The 23,762-nt window shown below is 37.6% G+C and overlaps 1 protein-coding gene across 7 annotated transcripts in view; it reads right to left on the bottom strand.

Moving 5' to 3' along the window:
- SEPT10 (septin 10) overlaps positions 1-23,762 on the bottom strand; it is a 72,650-nt gene that overhangs the window by 5,906 nt on the left and 42,982 nt on the right. For 6 of the 7 annotated variants that reach the window (XR_001347550.2, XM_006085732.3, XM_023751418.1 and 3 more), the window contains 5 exons: positions 23,111-23,297; positions 18,564-18,725; positions 16,372-16,468; positions 8,109-8,277; positions 2,325-2,457 (listed from right to left, as the gene is read on the bottom strand). Coding sequence is in view for 6 of the 7 variants with exons in the window: in XM_006085732.3 (XP_006085794.1) it covers positions 2,325-2,457; positions 8,109-8,277; positions 16,372-16,468; positions 18,564-18,725; positions 23,111-23,297 (748 nt within the window). In the remaining variant the exon portion in view is untranslated. The remainder of the gene's footprint in view (positions 1-2,324; positions 2,458-8,108; positions 8,278-16,371; positions 16,469-18,563; positions 18,726-23,110; positions 23,298-23,762) is intronic. The other variant, XM_023751422.1, reaches the window with a different exon arrangement.

Below are 23,762 nucleotides of genomic sequence, written 5' to 3'. Positions count from 1 at the left end.
AAACTGTACTTTTCTTGTAGTAGCGGAAAAGGAATGGGAAATCTGCGTATAATACATAACATGCCTCATTAGTACATTCAGAATGATGTAATAAAGATGTAAGAAATACAATATTCAGACAGTATCTTGAGATAACATTTGTTCTGTGCATCTCCCTACTCTAGTTGTCTATTTAATGTTCACAACATTTTCAATTAACTATATAATAAAATCCATTTTTATACAAAATATAAAGTAAGAGGTATTTGTTTTATAACATTGGCAAGGATATTTTAAATAACAAGGTCTCCTAATATGGAATTAAGTACTGTTTTGGGTTACCAAAATTATCTTTTTGTTGGTGACTGCCAGTATCTTATTGACATAACTAACTTTAAAATGTTGGCAGTCAAGTATTAGGATCAAATATCCCAGTTTACCCTGAAAAGACTTGGTTTACACCTACTTATTGCCCCAGTGTAATTATTAATAAGCCTCCTTTCCCTCTAAAACCATCGTAATTAAGGCAATAACGTATCCTGTCTTCCTCAGCCCTGGAGTAGATGATTCTAGTCTCACGGAGTAATGATGATTGACTAGACGCCCTTCTTCAGCAAACTGACCGTAACTCTGTCAAGTATCAACAACAGTGGCTTAACAGCATGAAAAGTGGTCATGAAACAAGCAGGCCAGTAATCTACTACATAATTAAAACTACATAATTAAAAGTTTAGAACTCCTGTGACAACTGATTGTTGGTGCTTTAGTTTCAAATTAACTTCGTTTGTTTAATACATACTCTTAAGCATTTGAATCATAAAAATAAAACTCTACAAAGCACCTACTAACAAATAGTATTCCTCTTTTTCTTTCAATCATTTAGTCACCTGAATTTTTTTAACATCCTTTTAAATAATAAACATTTAAGCAAAATATTATGTGGAATTTTAAAAATTAAAACTTATCTATACACCACTTCTACAACTTTTCTCCTCACTGGAGAGACAAGGAATCCTGATCTATGAGAAACTCTTGGAAGAATTTCACTCCACTACCACCTTAAAGACTAATCCACTGATTAAAAGAAAAACCAGCATCCTTATTTCCTACTCATCACAACTCCTTCCTCCTCAATATTTGTATTTAAAAATAGCTACAAAGTAGGGACTAGTTTAAAAGAGAACAAAAAACTAAAGAAACAGAACACCCAAATGCAATAAGACCTGTGATTTAATTCTGGTTCAAAAACAAAAATCACCAAACAAAAAGAAATAATAATAGACAATCTTGAGACAACTGGGGAAATTTGAATATGGATTAGCAATTAGGCGAGATTATGGCATTCCTATTAATATTCTTAGGTGTAAATTGGTACTATGGTTATGAAGAAAAATACACCTAACCTTTAGAGATGCACACTGGTGTGTCTAGAGATAAAGTGCCATGATGTCTCAACCAGCGTTCAGATGACCGGGAAAAATACACATGCATGTACATACACACATATACCCGCATACACACACATGCGCAACATACGCACATGTAAAATAAAAATGGCAAAATGTTCCCTACTAAATCTAGGTGTGGGAGGGACACGGGTGTACTCTGGATTCCCTTTTCTATTATCTGAAATTTTTCAAAAGACCAAAATTCAAATTATAAGTAGGATATATTAGATTATTTTACCAAACCATTTACTATTTAAATACCAAGTACTGTAAGTGTACTTGACATAATAAATTTGTAAAATTAATTACAAATAACTCTTCAGGGACTCTTGTGTTATCAAGTTCACTTGTATTAACATTTCTGTCTTCTAGAAATTTTTTTGCAGCTCACCCTTTTTGAGCCTCATTTGAAAATGCAGCCATTTACTTAAAAGTAGCCATTGCAATTAGGTCTACAGATCTATAGAAAATAGCTTAACAAATAAAATTAAAATTGTTGCTTGAAGAATGAGAAGCAAACAGAACTAAAGGAATTCACTGCTGATGTTTAGCTGTGCCAAAGGTCATTTAGACCAAACGTCACCTAAATTCTCAAAAAGGGCTTTAGCAAGCCAGAGCTACAACATTTCTGGCTCCTGGTTAAGATACTTAAAATACTTCTTAGTAAACTGGTGCATTACAAGTTCTTGATAAGCCACTTCTAAAGGATGACCATTTGCTCATAATGGCCAAAATTGATTTCAGACTACAATTTTTTAAAAGACTAGGTGTATAAAATAGCTAGTTTTTAAAGAATAACAAGTAGTCTCCAAATGCATCTCAACTAAATTGAGATAAATCCCCCAAATTAATAGGACACCTAAAAAAATGCAAATCCCAACAAACTAGTGTACTTGCCTCTCTTTCAGCTTCTTTTAGTATGGCTTCTTTCTCCTTCACCCGCTGCACAAACATCTGCTTCATTTCATCTTCCTTCCTCTGACGTTCCCCATAAATTTCGTGTCTTTTGGCTTCATAGGTCTCTTGAAGACTAAAAAGTTTTTATAGTAATCTCAGGTTAAAAATGTGAATAAACTTGCAAAAATTCAAATATCTCAGGTGAAGTCTCATAACTATAACATGTGCCAATATCCTCCCATATACAGCAACCCAAAACATGAGATTTCCCATAGCAGGAAACATACAAAGCCACAGTGCTACAGCCAACAGAGCACTAAGAGTTTGAAAACTGCTTTATCAAATCCTTCACAGTAAGTACTCGCATTTTACCTCAAAGGAATTCCTTTCAAAATTTGTTAATTGGCATTACTGTGTCTGGAGACCTCCAAGTCCTGACGTCATCTCTGACTCTTCCCTTGTTCTTATCTCCATATCTGATCACCAAGGCCTGTGAACCTAAAACATCATCTAAATCTAGTCTTCTTTTGATTTCTACAGTTTTCCTATTACAGGCCAACTTGATCTCTGTGATTTTCTGTCTTCACTACTGCAATAATATCCTAATTGATCTCTGCATTTTTAGTTCTCCTTTCTTGAACTTAGTTCTTCTTGCCACTCCTAAGAGTTTTCACCAAAACCACAGAGCTCACTACCTTTTCCTCTGCATTAGAGTTTATCTACAGAATGAAGTCCCACCTCCTCAGAGAGCACTTAAGGAACTTCACAATGTGACCTAATTCCACCTTTCCAGATTCATTTCTTCCAAACAAACCCAAACCCCCTTAGGTCCCAGCCATACCGGCCTATTCACCCCAAAGCATGCTACACGCTTCATGCTTTAATTTGCCGCACCTCCTCAGCTTGCACCTCCTCTGCTTCCGATGCTATTGCCGCCTCCTCTACCCAGCTCTTCCTTAAGGCCAAATTCAAATGCAACTTCCACTCTAAAGTCTTCTCTGATCTTCCCATTTGGAACTAGCTGCCCCTTCCAAGCACTCCCATGGCATTGTGTTCACACCTCTTCCCTGTCATTAATAGCCACCTGCCTCTCCTCTAACAGACAGACCATCTTTATATTTGTAACCCCATTCTGCAGCAGAGCTCTCTAGACATTTCAGTGTGTTCGTAAATGTTCATTTAATGACAGAAATTGTCAGGATGTAGAGCCAAATTTAACCGAGCAAAGCAAGGACTGTCCAAAAAAAATGTGATAAATTGCCCTGGCCGGTGTGGCTCAGTAGTTGGAGCATTGGCCTGTACACAGGTTTTGGGTTCGATTCCCAGTCAAGGGCACAGACCTGGGTTGCAGGTTCAATCCTGGCCCCAGTTAGGGCTCCTGCAAAGGCGGCCAATTGATGTTTCTCTCTTTCTCTCTCCTCCTCCCACCTTCCTTTCCACTCTCTCTAAAAAGAAATGGGGGGAAATGTGATAAATTAAGAAATTTTAGGGAAAGAACCCAAGTCAGTACTTCCGAAAGGAGCAAGCATGTTTAGGCCCTATGCAGTATAACTCTATACAACTGGTTTTTTGTTTGTTTGTTTTTTAACTTTTACAAATTGATTTTAGAAAGCGAGGGAGAGAGAATCATTGCACATCAGGAGGATGCTCTTTTTTTTTTTTTTTTAAATAAACACCCTTCATGGTTAAAGAAAAAAGAAAAGAAAAGAAATTTTACCAATTTAAAATACTATAACTGGAGAAGTAAATATTTTAAATATAGAATTCTATAAGTGTAAGGAAAAATAAATAAATGTTGCATAGTAGTTACCACGGCTGCCAGTGAATGTGCGGTACACATAACAGGCATTCCAAGGAACACCAGATCCTGAACACTGTCTGAGAGCATGGATGGACCCAGAGAACACCATGCTCAGTGAAATAAGCCAGTCAGAGAAAGACAAATACCATGTGATTTCATTCATATGTGGAATCCAAAGAACAAAATAAACTAATAAACAAAATAGAAACAGACTCAGATAGAAACTGACAGCTGTCAGATGGGAGAGCCAGGCAGGGCTAGGTGAAAAAGGGAAAGGGATTAAACAAAAACAACAACAACAACAAACACAGACAACACTATGGTGATTGCCAAGGGAAAGGGGGAATGTGGGGAGATGGGAGAGGGTAAAGGGAGGGAGGATAAATGGTGACCAAGGAAAGACTTTGGGTGGAAAACACACAATAAAATATACAGATGATGTATTATAGAATTGTACACCTGAAACCTACATAATTTTATTAACCAATGTTACCCCAATAAATTCAATAAAAATTAAAAAAAAAAAGTAAAGCTTATAAATGTACAAAATGCTCTGGATAATCATATAAGTGCTTCAAATTCAAGGAGGCATGCTGAAATTAACTTTAACTAAAAGCATTTTAGTTTTTAACAGGTTTCTTATTTTTCTGTATTTGTTCTGGTAGTATTTTAAAGAAGCCTCTAAATCTATCAGGTTACTTTCACCATTTTCAGAAACCTCACCACATTTTGCTGGTCCTACACTGGGCTGGTAGCCTTTAATGACAAACTTGGTTTAAATAATGTCTTGAATTCTTATCAAATATAAGTTTTAAAAAATTCTTCTTAATCTACTTATATAAGCACTTGGAATTGCTTAGGAGGAAAAGAAATCTACCCAGTAAAAAGACCTAACATCTGTTGAGTAGTTGTTAGCAGCGAGTTACTTGTCTGGGTTCCTTTCAGTAATTCCGTGGCAACTAAGGGCAACCAGGAAGAACATGCATTAATACTCTGCTTTACAGGTAAGAAAACTTAAAGAGAGGTACAGTAATCTGCTCAAAGTAACACAGTTGGGATACGAGCCAGAGCCAACCTGCTCGAAAGCCATCCTAACCGCCATGACAGACTACGCTGAAGTCTTAGCAAAAGATAACAGAGATGGGTGCTCTACATTTCCACCTCACCACAGCGCTTTCCCACGTGGACAATCAATACTAATAGCCTAGGTCAGGGGTCCTCAAACTATGGCCCGCGGGCCACATGCAAATACAAATATTGTATTTGTTCCCATTTTGTTTTTGTACTTCAAAATAAGATATGTGCAGTGTGCATAGGAATTTGTTCATAGTTTTTTTTTTAAACTATAGTCTGGCCCTCCAACGGTCTGAGGGACAGTGAACTGGCCCCGTTTAAAAAGTTTGAGGACCCCTGGGTCGTCACACCCTCACGCATCACGCCCTAACGTCGTCACAAGATGGCCATCACAAGATGGCCGTGTGCATAGCAGAGGCGGGGCCCGGTGGAGGGGGCAAATCACGGCAGAGGAGGGCAGTTGTGGGCGATCAGGCCAGCAGAGGAGCAGTTAGGCGTGGATCAGGCTGGCAGAGGAGCGGTTAGGGGGCAATCAGGCTGGCAGGGGAGTGATTAGGGGGTGATTAGGCTGGCAGGCAGGCAAGCGGTTGGGAGCCAGCAGTCCCAGATTGTGAGAGGGATGTCTGACTGCTGATTTAGGCCCGATCCCTGAGGGGTCCCAGATTGGAGAGGGTGCAGGCTGGGCTGAGGGACATCCCCCCCCCCCCCGCAGTGCACGAATTTCATGCACAGGGCCTCTAGTATTTAATAAGCAACTTTAATTTAACATGTCCCAAACCTCTCAATTACCACACACAACACCCAAAATCTAGCCCTTCCCCAATCTTGCTCATATCAATAAACATCACCACCATGAATCCAGTTTCTTAGGTCACAATTAGTGACTAGAGCAGGGGTGGGCAAACTTTTTGACTCGAGGGCCACAATGGGTTCTTAAACTGGACCAGAGGGCCGGAACAAAAGCAAGGATGGAGTGTTTGTGTGGACTAATATAAATTCAAAGTAAACATCATTACATAAAAGGGTACGGTCTTTTTTTTTTTTAGTTTTATTCATTTCAAACGGGCTGGATCCGGCCCGCGGGCCGTAGTTTGCCCACGGCTGGACTAGAGTCATCCTCAATTCCCCTCCTTCCTTTACGTCCTATGTCCAACCAGCAATGAGTCCTATTAACTTTACCTTCAAATCACATATCCTAAGTATGCTTCTGACAACCTCTACTCCACTCTTCAATCCAAGCCTCTACTTCTCATGCCTGGACTACTAAAGTACACTCCTAATTTGGTTTCCGCACTTCCACTTCTGAGCACATTCCACACTCTCTTTTCCACACAGGGCCAGTGTCTTCCTCCCACTCCCACCTCAGAAGCTCTACAAGGGCAGGGTCTCGGTTTAATTCCACAGACCTTACATGCCCACTGACTAGCATCATCCTGGGCAGACAGCAGACAGTTAAGTATCTGCTAAATGACTGAACTTAGGATATTACTTTAAATGCAGATTCTTGGGCTCCATCCCTAGAAATTCTGAATCTGTATCCCTTAGTCATCCACAGGTGACTAATGACTGATCCACCTGGCAACCTGAATCCAATTCTTGGAGTCTTTCAAGGCTGTCCTACTTGCTCTCACTCAGGATCTGTGTCTCACTAATGCACACAGAGACCTCTGAATTGACCCTGAAACTTGAAAGAATGAAAGACAAAGCCTCCTTTGGGAAACATAGAGCAGTGGTTCTCAACCTTGGCTGCACATTAGAATCACCTGGGAATCTTTTTAAAATCCTGATTTCTGGGCCTCATCCTCCGGAAATTCTGTTTCTTTGTTATGGGGTGGGGCCAAACATTAGTAACAAAGAAACAGAATTTCCGGAGGATGAGGCCCAGAAATCAGGATTTTAAAAAGATTCCCAGGTGATTCTAATGTGCAGCAAAGGTTGAGAACCACTGCATTAGAGGAATCAACTCTAGGTGACTTATCTTCAATAAAGAACATAATCATTTTACCAGAACTGGCCCAGAACTGGAAGTATAGCATTCCTGAATAGGTGAGCAGGGATTAAGTACATAAAATGCTTCCAAGAACTAAAACACTAATTAAATCCATAGATTGAAAAAAATTTAAAAATTTAATGTCATTTATTAAATCTTTCCAAAAGTCATTTGCAATAGCAGCATCAATTTAATTTCTTCTCTTACTTCCTTTTGTTTACTATGGTGCAATTACTAATAGCCAGAAAAATGACTGAAATACAAATAGTCAGAAGGAGAAGAAATCCTTAGTTTCATAACAGAGTTTAAAATAGTTTAAAGATCTCATGCTTTCCTCCTGGAATGCTCTGTCAAATCTGAATTAGTGTATTTACGATTAGAGTTTCATGTTTACATATCTTAAAAAAAATGGGATGCAGCAGCATAAAAAATTACATTTAATGTTCATCATAAGAAGGTCATCAGGTTCTAAAATTCTTGTAAGTACATTGCAATATTTAAGACACAGTCTAATTTCTAACTCCCTATAAGTACTTTCATTCTTTATTTTCCTAAATTTAAGTCATTCTAAAAACATTCATCAGGACAAAAACCAACAGTTTTTAAATTTATTTAATATGATTCCCATTTCAACTTTCTTTTATAATAATATGCTTTTTTTCCAGATAAATAAAAAACAAAACCAAATTAAAAGTTTTTCTTTAGTTATTCATTTCAGCACATACTGAAATAATAAGCTTTTACCATATGTTCTTCCTTTTATGTGATGACTTAGAGACCCTTAAAAACAAGAAGGCTTTAAGTGACCTAAAGGCACAATAATTAATCAATATCAAATGGTTCTACTTCATATTGGGAGATTTCTGAAAAAGACATTCTCCATCCTCTGGATAAATAAAGAAGTATAATCCCCACTTACCTGAGAGGCTTATTCTCTGGGCCCACATCCGCAAAGCCCATTTCCTCCAGTTTGCAACGCCTGTACAGTTCATAATGCCTCGTATGGGTCTGTTCTCGCAGATCCTCCATGTTTGTACAAATGAGCATTTCCCGAAGCTTTACAAAGTCACAGTGGTTTTCATTTTCCACTGGCCAGAAAAACGAGAAACAGCAACACCAGTTTTTAATTACGGACACAGAATTAGCATTTGTTGAATGAGTAATTAAATGAAAATATCTGAAATAACAAACAGGAAAATGGTAAGTCTGATATCCGTATAAGTAGCCAAGGAAGAAACTCTTCCATAAGACACTAAATTATAGGCAACACGTGCTCCAGTTATTTCACTAACATAGTGCTAACCGTTTACAAAACATCTTCAGGATACTTCACATAGTGCTTAAAAAATATGTAACATCAGCCCTAGCTGGTTTGGCCCAGTGGATAGTGTCGGCCTGTGTCCTGAAGGGTCCCGGGTTCGATTCTGGTCAAGGGCACATGCCCGGGTTGTGGGCTTGATCCCCAGTAAGAGGCATGAAGGAGGCAGCCAATCAATGTTTCTTCCTTCATCATGGATGTTTCTATCTCTCTCTCCCGCTCTGAAATCAATAAAAATATATTTTAAAAAAGAAGTAACATTATTTCACTTCAAAGTAGTAAATTCTGCATACTCAAGAATCCCATCTGTGCATGCTATCAAATTCTTTTGATACAAATGCCACATTTACAATCTTGTGTTAGACAGTTAATAAACTTAAATGTTCCCCCTATGTTTATAGTGACCAGAAAATCACAAATAAGTATGTTACTGTTTAAGTACAACTGTTTTTTAAATATTTTTATACATTAAAAATGTTTAATTTTCAATATTTAAATTTATTATAAAATTTGTCAATTTAATAAAAAGCAGCATTGGGAAATCAGTACTAGTAATTACCATTACAAGTAAATGAACCAAATAGTTCTAATTACTTACTATTATAATGCTAAATAAATCCTAAAATTTTTTTAGTTGGCTGACTGGTTTATTTTGGAAATAGTTGGCAATAGTTTGTAGTAAAAAATACGTAAATTTATAAGATAACTTACTATACCCCAGAATTACCTGGTAATTATTATGTATCATGTTTACACACTGTTATTTACACTCAAATTTTTGTTCAAACTGCCTGACCAGTGTGTCCCACCTTCTGCATGTCTTGGTGCACCTGGGCAGGTAATGGAGAGGCTCTGCCTGGTCTCTACAGACCTGACTAACAATGAGTCATAATAAAAACTAAGCATCACTTTGTCCAGCCCGCATGGCTCAGTGGTTAAGTGTTGATCTATGAACCAGGAAGTCATAGTTTGATTCCTGGTTAGGGCACATGCCCAGGTTGCGGGTTTGATCCCCAGTGTGGGGCATGCAGGAGGCAGCTAATAAATGATTCTCTATCATCACTGATGTTTCTACCTCTCTCTCCCTCTCCCTTCCTCTCTGAAATCAATAAAAATATATTAAAAAAATAAATAATAAGAGGCCAACCCAAAAACACTGCCACCCAGAGGCTGAGCCACAAACTGACTCTTAGGTGAATACAAGTTAAGGCAGACTGGATCACAAATACGGCCTGCTTTAAAATCAGGACTGTGATTTATAACACGGAGGAACAGTGTAACGCAGGGAAATTCAACACTCTCCTAAATACCTGGCAGGACTAAGGCGAACCAGGCTGAAGAGTAGAAGAACCGAAAGACCATCACTACTGCAAATTTTTTCTTTTTCTTTTTTTTTTCTTTTTTCGCCTTTTTACTAAGAAACCAATTTTTTTTTCTTTTTCTTCTTTTTCCATCACCTGATTTTACCCTTTCAATTACTACATTTTTATTTTTAACCAGTATTATTACTGCTACCATTTTACCATTTTTTAAAGTGCCATTTTATTTTCTCTTTATTTTCTTTTGGGATTAGTGTTCTCCATTCTATTTTCATCATTCCTTTAGCATTAATTTTCCCTATCTCAATTTCACCTCTTTGCTAAAACCCTCTTCCTCACTTTTCCCCTTTTGGTGTCCTGTTTCTCTTACCCTATTCCTGCTTTAGATTTTCCCAATTCCGTCCTTTTACCCCCTGTCTAATTCCACCCTACTTATATATCCTATTTCCAATCCACTTCTCTAAATCCTTATACACCTATTCTTTATCCTTCTTCACTTTCCAAACATTTTTTTTCTCTTATCTTTCTATTGTTTTCTTGATTGTTGAATATATTGGGTTTTTTTTTTTATTTGTTTGTTTGTTTTGTTTTGTGTTTTTTCTTTTTCTTTTCTAGGACTGGTTGTGAGGTTGTTTTGCTTTTTCTTTTTATTTTATTTTTCTGCTGGTTTTTCCCTTCCTCCCCCCCCCCCCCCCACCGGTTATTTTTGGGCTTCTGTTTTCCCCTTGCCCCTCTTGATATTACTGGTGGTTTGTAGTTTGTATTCATCTCCAGGGATCTGTTGCTGGAATTTGTTGAGATCAGTGGCAGTTCTATTGGAGTTTGCTCCTCATACAAACAGTCTCTTCCCCATTCTACTTCATTCTCTCTTTTCGCTCTTTTTTTTTTTCTTTTTTCCCCCCCTCTTTTTTCCCAATTCTATTTTTGCACTTTTTTTGTTTGTTTTTTTCTTATTTTTCTTTTCTTTTCTCGCTTTTATCTTCTTCTCTTCTTTGTTCCTTATCCCCTAATTCTCTTAATTCAGGTGATCACCTTTATTTGGGGTTATTAATATCGTGAATATACTTGTGTTCAGTGCCTGGTACGTTGTGCCTTGTTGTGTTGTATCTTGTGCCTTTAAATCAACGCAGCAGATCCAAGCAACAGCAGCCCCCTGATCACCGCAGCCTCCTGATCACCACCTGATCACCACACCCTCTGTCTGAGGAACAGCAGCTGTACGTGAAGCCTCCCCCCACCAGCCAGAAGAGACACCACAGCTGTGAACAGCACGCACCAGAGGAGCTGCTGCCAACTGGGAAGCAGCTGCTACCACAACCGTCCGAGCAGCAACCACGACCCAAGGAGCCCCTGCCACCCAGGGAGCAGCCACTGAACGACTCAACATCTACATATGTCAGCGAGATCAAACATGGGTAGGCAAAGAAACCCCCAAAGGAAAGAAAAGGAGGACTCACCAGAAAAGCAGCTAAGTGAGACAGAGGCATGCAACATGACAGAAAAAGAATTCAGAATAAGGGTCCTAGCGTGCATAAACCGGATGGAGGAAAAAATCAACTACTTATGCAAGAAGCAAGAAGAAACAGATGAAAAAATCAATAACTTATGCAAGACCCAAGAAGAAATGAAGAGCGATATAGCTGCAATAAAAAACACCATTGAAAGCATCAACAGTAGACTAGGAGAAGCGGAGGACCGAATTAGTGAATTAGAAGACAAAGAAGCAAAACACATCCAAACTGTACTGCAATTGGAGAAAAAAATTAAAAGACAGGAGGAGAGAGCCTAAGGGAGCTTTGGGACAACATGAAACGAAACAACATACGAATAATAGGGGTGCCAGAACAACAGAAAGAGGAACAAGGGTTAGAAAACCTACTCGAAGAAATAATATCAGAAAACTTCCCTGAGGTGGGGAAGAAAAAAGTCACACAAGCACAGAGAGTCCCAAACAAGGTGAACCCGAAAAGACCCACACGAAGACACATCATAATTACCATGGCAAATGTTCAGGACAAAGAGAGAATCTTACAGGCTGCAAGAGAGAGACGGAAAGTTACATACAAGGGATCTCCCATTAGATTATCAAATGATTTCTCAACAGAAACACATCAGGCCAGAAAAGAATGGACGGAAATTTACAAAGTGATGCAAAGCAAAGGACTGAATCCAAGAATACTCTATCCAGCAAGGCTATCATTCAAATTTGAAGGGGAAATAAGAAGCTTCACAGACAAAAAATGTCTAAGGGAGTTTATCACCACCAAGCCAGCAATGCAAGAAATGCTAAAGGGACTGGTGTAAAAAGAAGAAATAAAAAGCTCAGAAAGAAAACTTTAAACGTAAACGGACTAAATGCTCCAACCAAAAGACATCGAGTGGCTGAATGGATAAAAAAAACATGACCCATACATTTGCTGTCTACAAGAGACCCACCTCATTAGAAGGGACTCACACAGACTGAAAGTGAAGGGATGGAAAAATATCTTCCAGGCAACTCACACAGACTGAAAGTGAAGGGATGGAAAAATATCTTCCAGGCAAATGGAAAGGAAAAGAAAGCTGGGGTAGCAATACTTATATCAGACAAAATAGACCTCAAAGTGAAGGCCATAACCAGAGATAAGGAAGGCCACTTCATAATACTAAAGGGATCAATACAACAAGAAGATATAACCCTGGTAAACATTTATGCACCCAATGCAGGAGCATCCAAATACATAAAAAAACTCCTGGAAGATATCAAAGGAGAGATCGACAACAATACAATCATAGTAGGGGACTTTAATACACCACTGACATCTCTGGATAAATCCTCTAGACAAACAATCAGCAAAGAAACAGCAACCCTAAATGACTCACTTGATCAGATGGACTTAATTGACATCTTCAGAACACTTCACCCCAAAGCCACGGAATATACATTCTACTCAAGGGCTCATAAGACATATTCAAAAATAGACCACATATTGGGTCACAAACAAAGTCTCCCCAAATTCAAGAAGACTGAAATCATACCAAGCATCTTCTCAGATCACGATGGCATAATATTAGAAATGAACTACAAAAAAAAACAACCCAAAATACTCAAACACCTGGAAGCTGAATACATGTTATTAAATATTGATTGGGTTACCAATGAGATCAAAGAAGAAATTAAAAGCATCCTGGAAACTAATGACAATGAAAACACAACAATCCAAAACCTATGGGACGCAATGAAAGCAGTCCTGAGAGGGAAGTTTATAGCTCTACAGGCCTATCTCAAAAAGCAAGAAAAAATGGTAGTAAATCATCTAATGCTACAACTCAAAGAGCAACAAGAAAACCCCAGAGTGAGCAGAAGGAAGGAGATAATAAAGATTAAAGCAGAAATAAATGACATAGAGACCAAAAAGATAATACAGAAAATCAATGAAACTAAGAGCTGGTTCTTTGAAAGGATAAACAAGATTGACAAACCTCTAGCCAGGCTCACCAAGAAGCAAAGAGAGAGGACCCAAATAAACCAAATCAGAAACGATAGAGGCGAAATAACAACAGACCCCACAGAAATACAAATGATTGTTAAAAAATACTATGAACAGCTCTACTCCAACAAACTAGACAACCTGGAGGAAATGGACAAATTCCTAGAAAAATACAACATTCCAAAACTCAATCAGGAAGAATCTAAAAATCTCAATAGGCCAATAACTATGGAAGAAATTGAAGCAGTCATCAGAAAGCTTCCAGCAAACAAAAGCCCAGGGCCAGACGGCTTCACAGGGGAGTTTTACCAAACATTCAAGGAAGAACTAAAACCTACCCTCCTCAGACTACTACAAAAAATTCAAGAGGAAGGAACACTTCCAAGCTCATTCTATGAAGCCAGCATCACCCTAATACCAAAACCAGGTAAAGACAACACAATGAAAGAGAATTACAGGCCAATATCCCTCATGAACATAGATGCCAAAATCCTCAACAAAATCTTAGCAAATCGGATCCAGCAGTACATCAGAAAGATCATACACCATGACCAAGTAGGATTTATCCCAGGGATGCAAGGATGGTACAATATACGCAAATCAATAAACATGATACATCACATAAACAAATTGAAAGAAAAAAACCACATGGTCATATCAATTGATGCAGAAAAAGCATTCGACAAAATCCAACACCCATTTTTGATAAAAACTCTCAGCATGGTGGGAGTAGAAGGATCATACCTCAACATAATAAAAGCCATATATGACAGGCCCACAGCCAACATCATACTCAATGGACAAAAACTAACACCATTTCCACTAAGAACAGGAACAAGACAAGGATGCCCACTCTCACCACTCCTGTTCAACATAGTCCTGGAAGTATTAGCCATTGCAATTAGACAAGAAGAAGAAATAAAAGGCATCCAAATTGGAAAAGAGGAAGTAAAACTGTCCTTATTTGCAGATGACATGATATTATACATACAAAACCCTAGAGACTCCGTCAAAAAACTACTAGACTTAATACATGAATTTGGCAAAGTAGCAGGATACAAAATTAATGCCACGAAATCTGAGGCATTTCTATACACCAATAGTGAACTTTCAGAAAGAGAGATTATAAAAACAATCCCATTTACCATCGCACCAAAAAAATTAAGCTACCTAGGAATAAGCTTAACTAAAGAGGTAAAAGACCTCTACTCAGAAAACTACAGGACGTTGAAAAAAGAGATAGAGGAAGACATAAAGAGATGGAAGAACATACCATGTTCATGGATTGGTAGAATCAACATCATTAAAATGTCCATACTACCCAAAGCAATCTATAAATTCAACGCACTTCCCATTTAAATACCAACGGCATACTTCACAGATCTAGAACGAACTCTCCAAAAATTCATCTGGAATAAAAAAAGACCCCGAATAGCTGCAGCAATCCTGAGAAAGAACAAAGTAGGTGGGATCTCAATACCAGATATCAAGCTGTATTACAAAGCCACTGTTCTCAAAACTGCCTGGTACTGGCACAAGAACAGACATATAGATCAATGGAATAGAATAGAGAGCCCAGAAATCGGCCCGAACCAATATGCTCAATTAATATTTGACAAAGGAGGCAAGAACATACAATGGAGCCAAGATAGTCTCTTCAATAAATGGTGTTGGGAAAATTGGACAGATATATGCAAGAAAATGAAACTAGACCACCAACTTACACCATACACAAAAATAAACTCAAAATGGATAAAGGACTTAAATGTACGACAGGAAACCATAAAAATTCTAGAAGAATCCAAAGGCAACAAAATCTCAGACATATGCCAAAGCAATTTCTTCACTGATACAGCTCCTAGGGCAGTTGAAACTAAAGAGAAAATGAACAAATGGGACTACATCAAAATAAAAAGCTTCTGCACAGCAAAAGAAACCATCAACAAAACAACAAGAAAACCCACTGCGTGGGAAAACATATTTGCCAACGTCATATCTGATAAGGGCCTAATCTCCAAAATTTATAGGGAACTCATACAACTTAACAAAAAGAAGATAAACAATCCAATCAAAAAATGGGCAAAGGATCTAAATAGACACCTTTCAAAAGTGGACATTCAGAAAGCCAAGAGACATATGAAAACATGCTCAAAGTCACTAATCATCCGAGAGATGCAAATCAAAACAACAATGAGGTACCATCTCACACCTGTCAGACTGGCTATCATCAACAAATCAACAAACGACAAGTGCTGGAGAGGATGTGGAGAAAAAGGAACACTTGTGCACTGCTGGTGGGAATGCAGACTGGTGCAGCCACTATGGAAGACAGTATGGAGTTTCCTCAAAAAACTGGAAATGGAATTCCCATTTGATCCTGTGATCCCACTTCTAGGAATATATCCCAAGAAACCAGAAACACCAATCAGAAAGGATATATGCACCCATATGTTCACAGCAGCACAATTCACCATAGCTAAGCTCTGGAAACAGCCTAAGTGCCCATCAGTAGATGAATGGATTAGAAAACTGTGGTACATCTACACGATGGAATACTATGCTGCTGTAAAAAAGAAGGAACTCTTACCATTTGCAACAGCATGGATGGAGCTGGAGAACATTATGCTAAGTGAAATAAGCCAGTCAATGAAGGAAAAATACCACATGATCTCACTCACTCATGGATAATAGAGACCATTATAAACTTTTGAACAATAATAGATACAGAGGCAGAGCTGCCTCACACAGATTGTCAAACTGCAGCGGGAAGGTCGGGGAGGGTTGGGGGGCAGGAGGGAGGGGGGTAAGAGATCAACTGAAGGACTTGTATGCATGCATATGAGCATAACCAATGGACATAAGACACTGGGGGGTAGGGGAAGCCGGGGTATTGTCAAGGGCGGGGTAAAAAAAGGACACATATGTAATACCCTTTGTAATGCTTTAAGCAATAAAAAATAAATAAATAAATAAATAAATAAATAAATAAATAAGCATCATTTTAAAGAATGCATTAAATGCAACTTTGAGACTATTGGGTGACAAATATTTCTAGTCATTGTTTATCTCATTTACCTTGTACAACACCCCAAGGGTACTGGCGAGCTTTGACCAGCTTATTTCCAACTTTTACCTCATCCATACTTCCTACAACAGCAAATGGCAAATGTCCCTGGAAAGAAGCCACAATATCAATCACATCTCATACCAGTGTGATAAATACTAAAACAGTTTTATAAAAATAACATAAAATTAATTAACTCTTTGAGTGCCAACCAATATCCTTGGAACTATGCTAAAATTGCCAAGCCATTTTGAGTTATGGTTTTTAAATATTTTTCCCACATAAAGAGTGAACTACTAGCATCTAATAGTGACACTGCAGGAGGAGCGCAACAGCGCTCCCGGCACTTTTGGTGAAAGACAGGAGGAGTGCAATCGTGCTCCCCGGCACTCTAGGGGTTAAATAGCAAATTTCTTAAAATCAAATCTACTATGCTCCAGATTTTAAAACTTGACCATATATATATTTAGTGTGCGCATAGATATATACTATTAACCCAAAATAATATTTACGTCCCAAATTACTGCTAAATACAGAAAATGTTTCTGAAATTTAGAGAAATGAGATATTACTATGAGCAAGAAGATACAATCCAAACTAAAGATGAATCGAGCAGACTGGAAAACTAGCTTAAGTAAGGAGAAAAACAAACTTATTTGAAGAATAGTTTACTGCTTTTTAGAGAGAAAGGAAGGAAAAAGGAGAAAGACAGAAAAAAAAACACACAAAAAAAATCCATGTGAGAGTGCAACATCTATCGGCGGTCTCCTGCAGGCCTCCCTACTAGGGATTGAGCCCACAATCTGGGCATGTGCCCTTGACCAGGAATTAAACTGGCAACCTCCTGGTGCACAGGACGATTCCCAATCAACTGAGCCACACTGGCCAGGGAGGTAAGGAGAAAATGTTGAGCAAACATACAAAAGGTAGATTTAGAGTCAATGAGCAGACTGATCTCTCTGAAGTTAAGGATTAATACAAGGAAAAGACAAATGTAAAAAATATTAAGTATTATGTTTAATATTTAATAATTGACATTATTAGTCTCTTAATTGTGCCTTTCTGAAAAATTATTCCATATGGACATAGAAATAAAATTAGATGTAGAGACAATATGACACATAAGAATTAAGATCACTTACATTTATATGTCATTTAAATTAATCAGGCTTTTTTATATTTTTAGTTTTAAGTATCGTAAAGTAAATGGGAGTATGAAAAGTCAGAAAAGGGAAAAAAGAGAAATGGAATGAACAGTTAATCGAATGTCACGATGTTGACAGTGCATCAAAGTTGTATCCTCTCAACAACCCTTAAGATAGGCATTATTAATCCCACTTTATAGATACGTTAACAGTCTTAGGGGAGGGGAGGTTAATAACTTCCACAAGAATATATGGTTAAATCTGTCCGACTCCAAAACCCATGATCCTTCAAAATATAAGCCGATATTTTAAAGATTTGGAAGCCTGAAGCAAGTAATATGAAAACTTAGCTGTCTTCAATTATAGTAAACTAAAGGTTATATGAATGTTTATTATGTACTTGTGACACTGCAAGAAAGAATGAGCTTAAACAACAGATCAGAAAGATCTCCTTAAAGATTTTAAGATTCTAAGTAACCAAAGGAAGCTATCAAGTCTTCTGTTTTTAAAGACAGAGTTAAAAGGTGTCTTTAAGGCAATTAAGGTATCTTTAAGGCAGCGGTTCTCGACCTGTGGGTCGCGACTCCTTTGGTGGTCGAACGACCCTTTCACAGGGGTTGCCTAAGACCATCCTGCATATCAGATATTTACATTACGATTCATAACAGTAGCAACATTACAGTTATGAAGTAGCAATGAAAATAATTTTATGGTTGGGTCACAACATGAGGAACTGTATTTAAAGGGCCAGAAGGTTGAGAATCACTGCTTTAAGGTATCTTTAACTATGGTTCCAGAAAAGGAGTATCCCAGTCTCACAATGTATCATTTGATTTACATGAAAATATGGAAGAAAGAAAATATGCTAAAAAATATAGGCTCATTATACTTTTTTCAACTCCAGAAAACAAAACATTTTCCTATACTGGACTTTTTGAAAATTCACCTTGTTTGGTGTCTTTTTGGAAGACATAAGTGAAAATATGTTAGCAGCAATGTTATCTATAAATTACTTTTTTCACATATAAAACAGATGTAATATTCAGTTAGGAGCTCACATTCATTGAAGCATTGATTTTAGCAACAGTTTCATCATCTGTCGGGAATTGGTATATCTGGACACCATTGCTGACCAATTCACTCATGAGCTTGATCTTAAACTTCTGTAATTCCGTTTTAGAAATTGCATCTGCTTTTGCAATCACTGGTATAATATTCACCTATTAAGAATAAAGAAAAACAAAATCTTGTAATTGAAGATTTATTTTTTAATCCTTTAGTTTCTGCATTCAAAACCACTAAGTCTCTGAGAAATTTCCTTAACCTAGATTAGGGGATAGGTAAACTATAGTCTAGCTCATTGCCTGTTTATAGAAATAAAGACTTATTGCCCTGGCTGTTGTGACTAAATGGTTAGAGCACCGGCCCTCACACCACAGGATTGCTGGTTCGATTCCCCATCAAGGGAATGTACCTGAGTTGCGGGTGGCAACCAATGGATGTGTCTCTCTCATGTTTCTCCTTCCTCCCTCCCTCCCTCCCTCCCTCTCTCCCTCCCTTCCTTCCTCTCTCCTCTTCCTCCCCACTCCTTCCACACTCTAAAAACTAATGGTAAAAATATCTTTGGGTCAGGAATAATGGAAGGAAGGAAGAAAGGAAGGGAGGGAAGGAGGAATAAAGGAAAGGAGGGAGGAGGAAGACAAATAATGAGAGAGAGAAGGGGGGGAGGAAGGAAAGAAGGAAGGAACTTATTGGAATACAGCTGGGCCCATTCATTTACTTATTGTCTACGGCCACTTTCAGGCTACAATCAGAGATCATGTGGCCTGAGAAGCCTAAAGTGTTTACTACCTGGCCCTTCACAGAAAAAGCTTGCCGACCCGACCTAGATTAATCTTTCACCTGAATTTCGGTTTAAAAATCTCACATTTTCTTCTCTCAAAATCTCTTACAGTCCTATCATACACAAATAAGTAACATGTAACATTAAGTCAAACCTGCCTGCTAATTCACTAATTTTTTATTTGTTAATAATATAAGCACTAAATAATTAGGATGATTGATCCCATACAAAATTGTGAAACAGGTTGTTTCTCCTTCTGCCTCTCATTTCAACAGCTCCCTTTCCCCAAAGAATCTATCCAAACTGTGCCTCATCAGCAGTGACTCCTACCTAGATGTTAAAGGAAGAAAATTTTATGACCAACTGAGAATGTTCCTAACTCAAAGGACTAACTTTCTCAGCATTATTTGAAGTCCTGTCACCAGCCAGAGAGAAAGAGATCTGGGGTCATGAAGGCCAACAAACTTGTAAAAAGCTAATTCTATAAAATTAATGTCACCATAAAAGATGGATACCTACACAAATTTAGGGGTGTGTAGATTTTTTGGGTTTTGGTTATTTAGTTTGTTTTTAGTGAGAAATTTCAGGCTAGTCACGTGTGTCAAGAGAGTGAGATATCAATATAATTTCAAAAATAAAAATGAAAACTAAAAATCATAATTTCTACTCAATTCTTAAATTTCTTTCTCGTCTCCAATTTCACACTGATTTACTGGTATATTTGGATTTATTAGTCTTAAATATGGAAGTGAAAATTTTTCTAACTATCCATGAAATAAATGACAGAAAACTTTCCAACAATTGAGGGTAAAAATAGCTTTTATGTTAAATTAGTCAGAGTACAGTACATAAAAAGTTGATGCAAAGTTCAATATGATGTACTTAAATATTCAATAAATTATGCTAATAACTTATGTAATTGCATCCACAATAAGTACAGAAAGCAGGCTGCAGTATAAGTGCCCAATGTTAAGCTTTTTGACTGTAATAAAAGTGCCTGACCTTAAGCTTTCAATTGCTAAGGTATCCATTTCAAAGACATCAAACTTGAATAAATATTTTGCCAGGTATATGACAAAGCTACTAGCAAAACACCAGTAAGGAACCAGGCTGTCCGACCCATGAAGTTCCCCTTTTAGATAGCCTGAGCCACCTAAAGAACTGACCCACATCTCCCTTTCCACACTCTAATTCTCACTCTTAGGCTTTACATTCACCAAAAAGAGCAAACCCACAACACCCGAGATACCCCACCCTTGAACCCTAATAAACACAGAGTTCCAGGTTTGTACTCCCTCCTTTTCCCTCTTCTCCTGATCTCCTGTGTGGTCCTTGGGTGTGCTGTGTACCCTCCAGGAATCTGTAACAAATCTTGTTCTTCTAAGTTCCCTGATGGTTTCTTGCTAAAGTGCATCCTAAGATCATAATAAGAACCACAAGGGCTGGCCCAGCCAGGACACAAACTCTGGTGATGGTGGCAGGGGTGGGAGATGTCTGTGGAGCTCATACTATGAGTAAATCCAGTCGGAGGAGTACCTTCGGCATTTCTAACCACGAGCATCACTATCAATAGGCTTGAGGACACACACAGACCGAAAGATAAACCTAATGAGTATTTGTGTATCAGGGGGAGGGAAAGCAACATGTTTCACATTGAGGGTAAGATAAGGTAGGTTTCCATGTGAGCAGTGGAGTGTTCTGCTTTTAGGAACAAAGGACAAACTATCAATTTTAATTAATCTTCACATCTGCCTCTTGAGATCACCTCTTTTTAAAACTCCCTAGCTTTTATTTTAGAGGTGAAGAAACTGAGGCTCAGAGGGCTAAATAACTTGCCAAAGAACATACAGCTATTAAGTGACAGAGCTAATATTTAAAAACCAGCCTTTACTGACACCAAATTCTATGATCTTTACACAAACTACATCATGTTGCTTCTGTCCAGCTAAGACAAAGTTGCACACTCTTGCTTTTATGTTCTATTAATAAATATGAACTTCCATATAATCAGACTAAATAATGAAAATAACTGGCTAAGTGGTTACAAAGTCTGGTGAGATGAACCAGCTATCAAATAAGCTTCATCAAATTTTTGCTAAAACCAGGAGCCTGCAACTAGTGAAAAGTCGACTGATCTATGCACCAAGACTTCACTGGCAGTCCTTCATGCTTTCCACTCTGATATCTACATAGAAAGTAGTAATGCCCAGAATGACCTTGCTTTCTGAATACTATCTCATAAAATAACTAGCCAGGATAATGAAAACTGAATTTCTCATAATATTTGAGGTTACAGAAAATTTCTAGTTATTTTTTTAGTATAAGATAGTAGTCTATAATCACCTTTTAAACAAAAAAATCCAAAGTGAGTTAATTTGTGAATAATATTTTTTATAGATCCCTAAATTTATATATATGTCCTTGGCTCATAAATTCAAAAATAGTTTTTTTGGTATAGTTCACATTAAAACACAATTTACAGTAATATATGATAAAACATTTCATCTTAATCTTTGTCAATGAACTTGTCATAAAGTAAAATTAGCGTCAAATAAATTCCACATTTAAAAAAATGTAAGTGACCCTTCCACCATGTGAGACTACAATGAGAAGTCTGCAACCAGGAAGATGACCCTCACACAGCCCTGCTGGCACCCTGATCTCGAACTTCCAGCCTCCAAAACTAAATTCCACCAGGACCCTGGGCCATAGGATTTTCACTACACAAGAGAAACGAACAGTCCTGGATGTACCCTGTCCATTTATATACTGGCTCTTACAAAGCACCAATGGCATAAAGATTCTAAATAGAATTTTGCAAGTGTTATTAACCAAATGTGAAGAAAGGGATTTTATGTCATGTGTGCACACCCTATTTTTCCTCTACCCCGATTTTTTTTTAACATGATAAGGCCCTACAAGTTTTGTCATCAAAAAAATATTTTAGCAAGAAAAAAGTTAGTTTTCTGCTGGTGAATGCCTTTGCAAGCCCAGAAGAGAGGCCTCAGAAGACATCAAACCTGCTTACACCTTGATTTCAGACACCTAACTTCCAAAACTGAGAAAATTTCTGTTATTTCAGCCACTCAGTATGTCGTATTTTGTTATAGCAGCTCTAGCAGACAAACTAGCATTATTCAGAGGAGCCAAAACCCAAATGTCCATCACCTGATGAATAGAGAAAATATGACATATCCATACAATGGAATATTATTCAGTAATTAATTAAAAGGAATGGAGTACTGATAGGCATTTTTAAAGAAAATGTAAATAAATTCTCATATTCTGACATACAATTTATTATAAAAAAAGAACTAAAGTTGCCCTAGGCAGTTTGACTCAGTGGATAGAGTGTCGGCCTGTGTCCTGAAGGGTCCCGGGTTCGATTCCAGTCAAGGGCACATGCCTGGGTTGCGGGCTCAATTCCCAGTAGGAGGCATGCAGGAGGCAGCTGATCAATGATTCTCTCTTATTGATGTTTCTACCTCTCTCCCTCTCCCTTCCTCTCTGAATTCAATAAAAATATATTTTAAAAAGTGCTGCTACTAGCATTTAAAAAGGAACTAAAGTTTTATGTTAATGTTTTTTCTTTGCGTCTCATCTTCCAAACTAAATTTCTCTGGAAAATAACCTAAGATTGAAACTTAGCAAATATTTTAAAAATGCAAAGAATGAAAGTTCTACATATATTATCATAAAGGTATTTTAATAATTCAAAATAAATATTACAGCAGGATAAGTTTATTCCTCTTCCAAACCCACCTTGCTGTCAAGGCTCTTCATGGCTAAGAGGTCCAATGTCTTCAGAGAGTGGCCTGTTGGAGAGATGAAGTAGAGGCATGCATGGACACGAGAATCGTGGTAGTTAAAGAGAGAACGCTTGATCTTCAGTTCTTCTTGCAAATAGGCCTCAAACTGAGCATCTATGTAGTCAACTATTGGTTGGTAGCTGGAAAAATAATTATTTAAATACTGAATACAACATATTCATGTGACCTTAATAAGATATCTATACCTCTAAATTTTGAGATCTATATTTTCATCAATTAATAAACACTTAATCTCTATGCAAAACAGATAACTTTAGTATTAAATTGTGCAAAACATGCACGTGCAAAGATAGGGCTTTAAACTGTTTTACAGAAATGATACTGAATTTACATTGATTCATTCTCACATTCATTCATACAATGGACCCCTTTCTGACAAGGTTCCCACACTTGCCTGAGTTATTGATATTATCCTTTCACTTGATGTGTGCCTTCCTTCCTTAATATGTTCATGATTTTCATGCCTTACAAATCTCATTTAAGAAGCAAGAAGTCATGAAATTTTACTTTAGTGTCTATTAAGTTATTGATACTCATGTCTTTTCTCAGTTAAATAATATGCCATTCCATAGTAATTTGCCCTA

The sequence above is a fragment of the Myotis lucifugus genome, unplaced genomic scaffold, assembly GCF_000147115.1.
Source record: "Myotis lucifugus unplaced genomic scaffold, Myoluc2.0 scaffold_21, whole genome shotgun sequence".
NCBI lineage: Eukaryota > Metazoa > Chordata > Mammalia > Chiroptera > Vespertilionidae > Myotis > Myotis lucifugus.
Note: the sequence above shows the minus strand (reverse complement) of the source record. Positions and strands in the feature narration are given on the sequence as shown.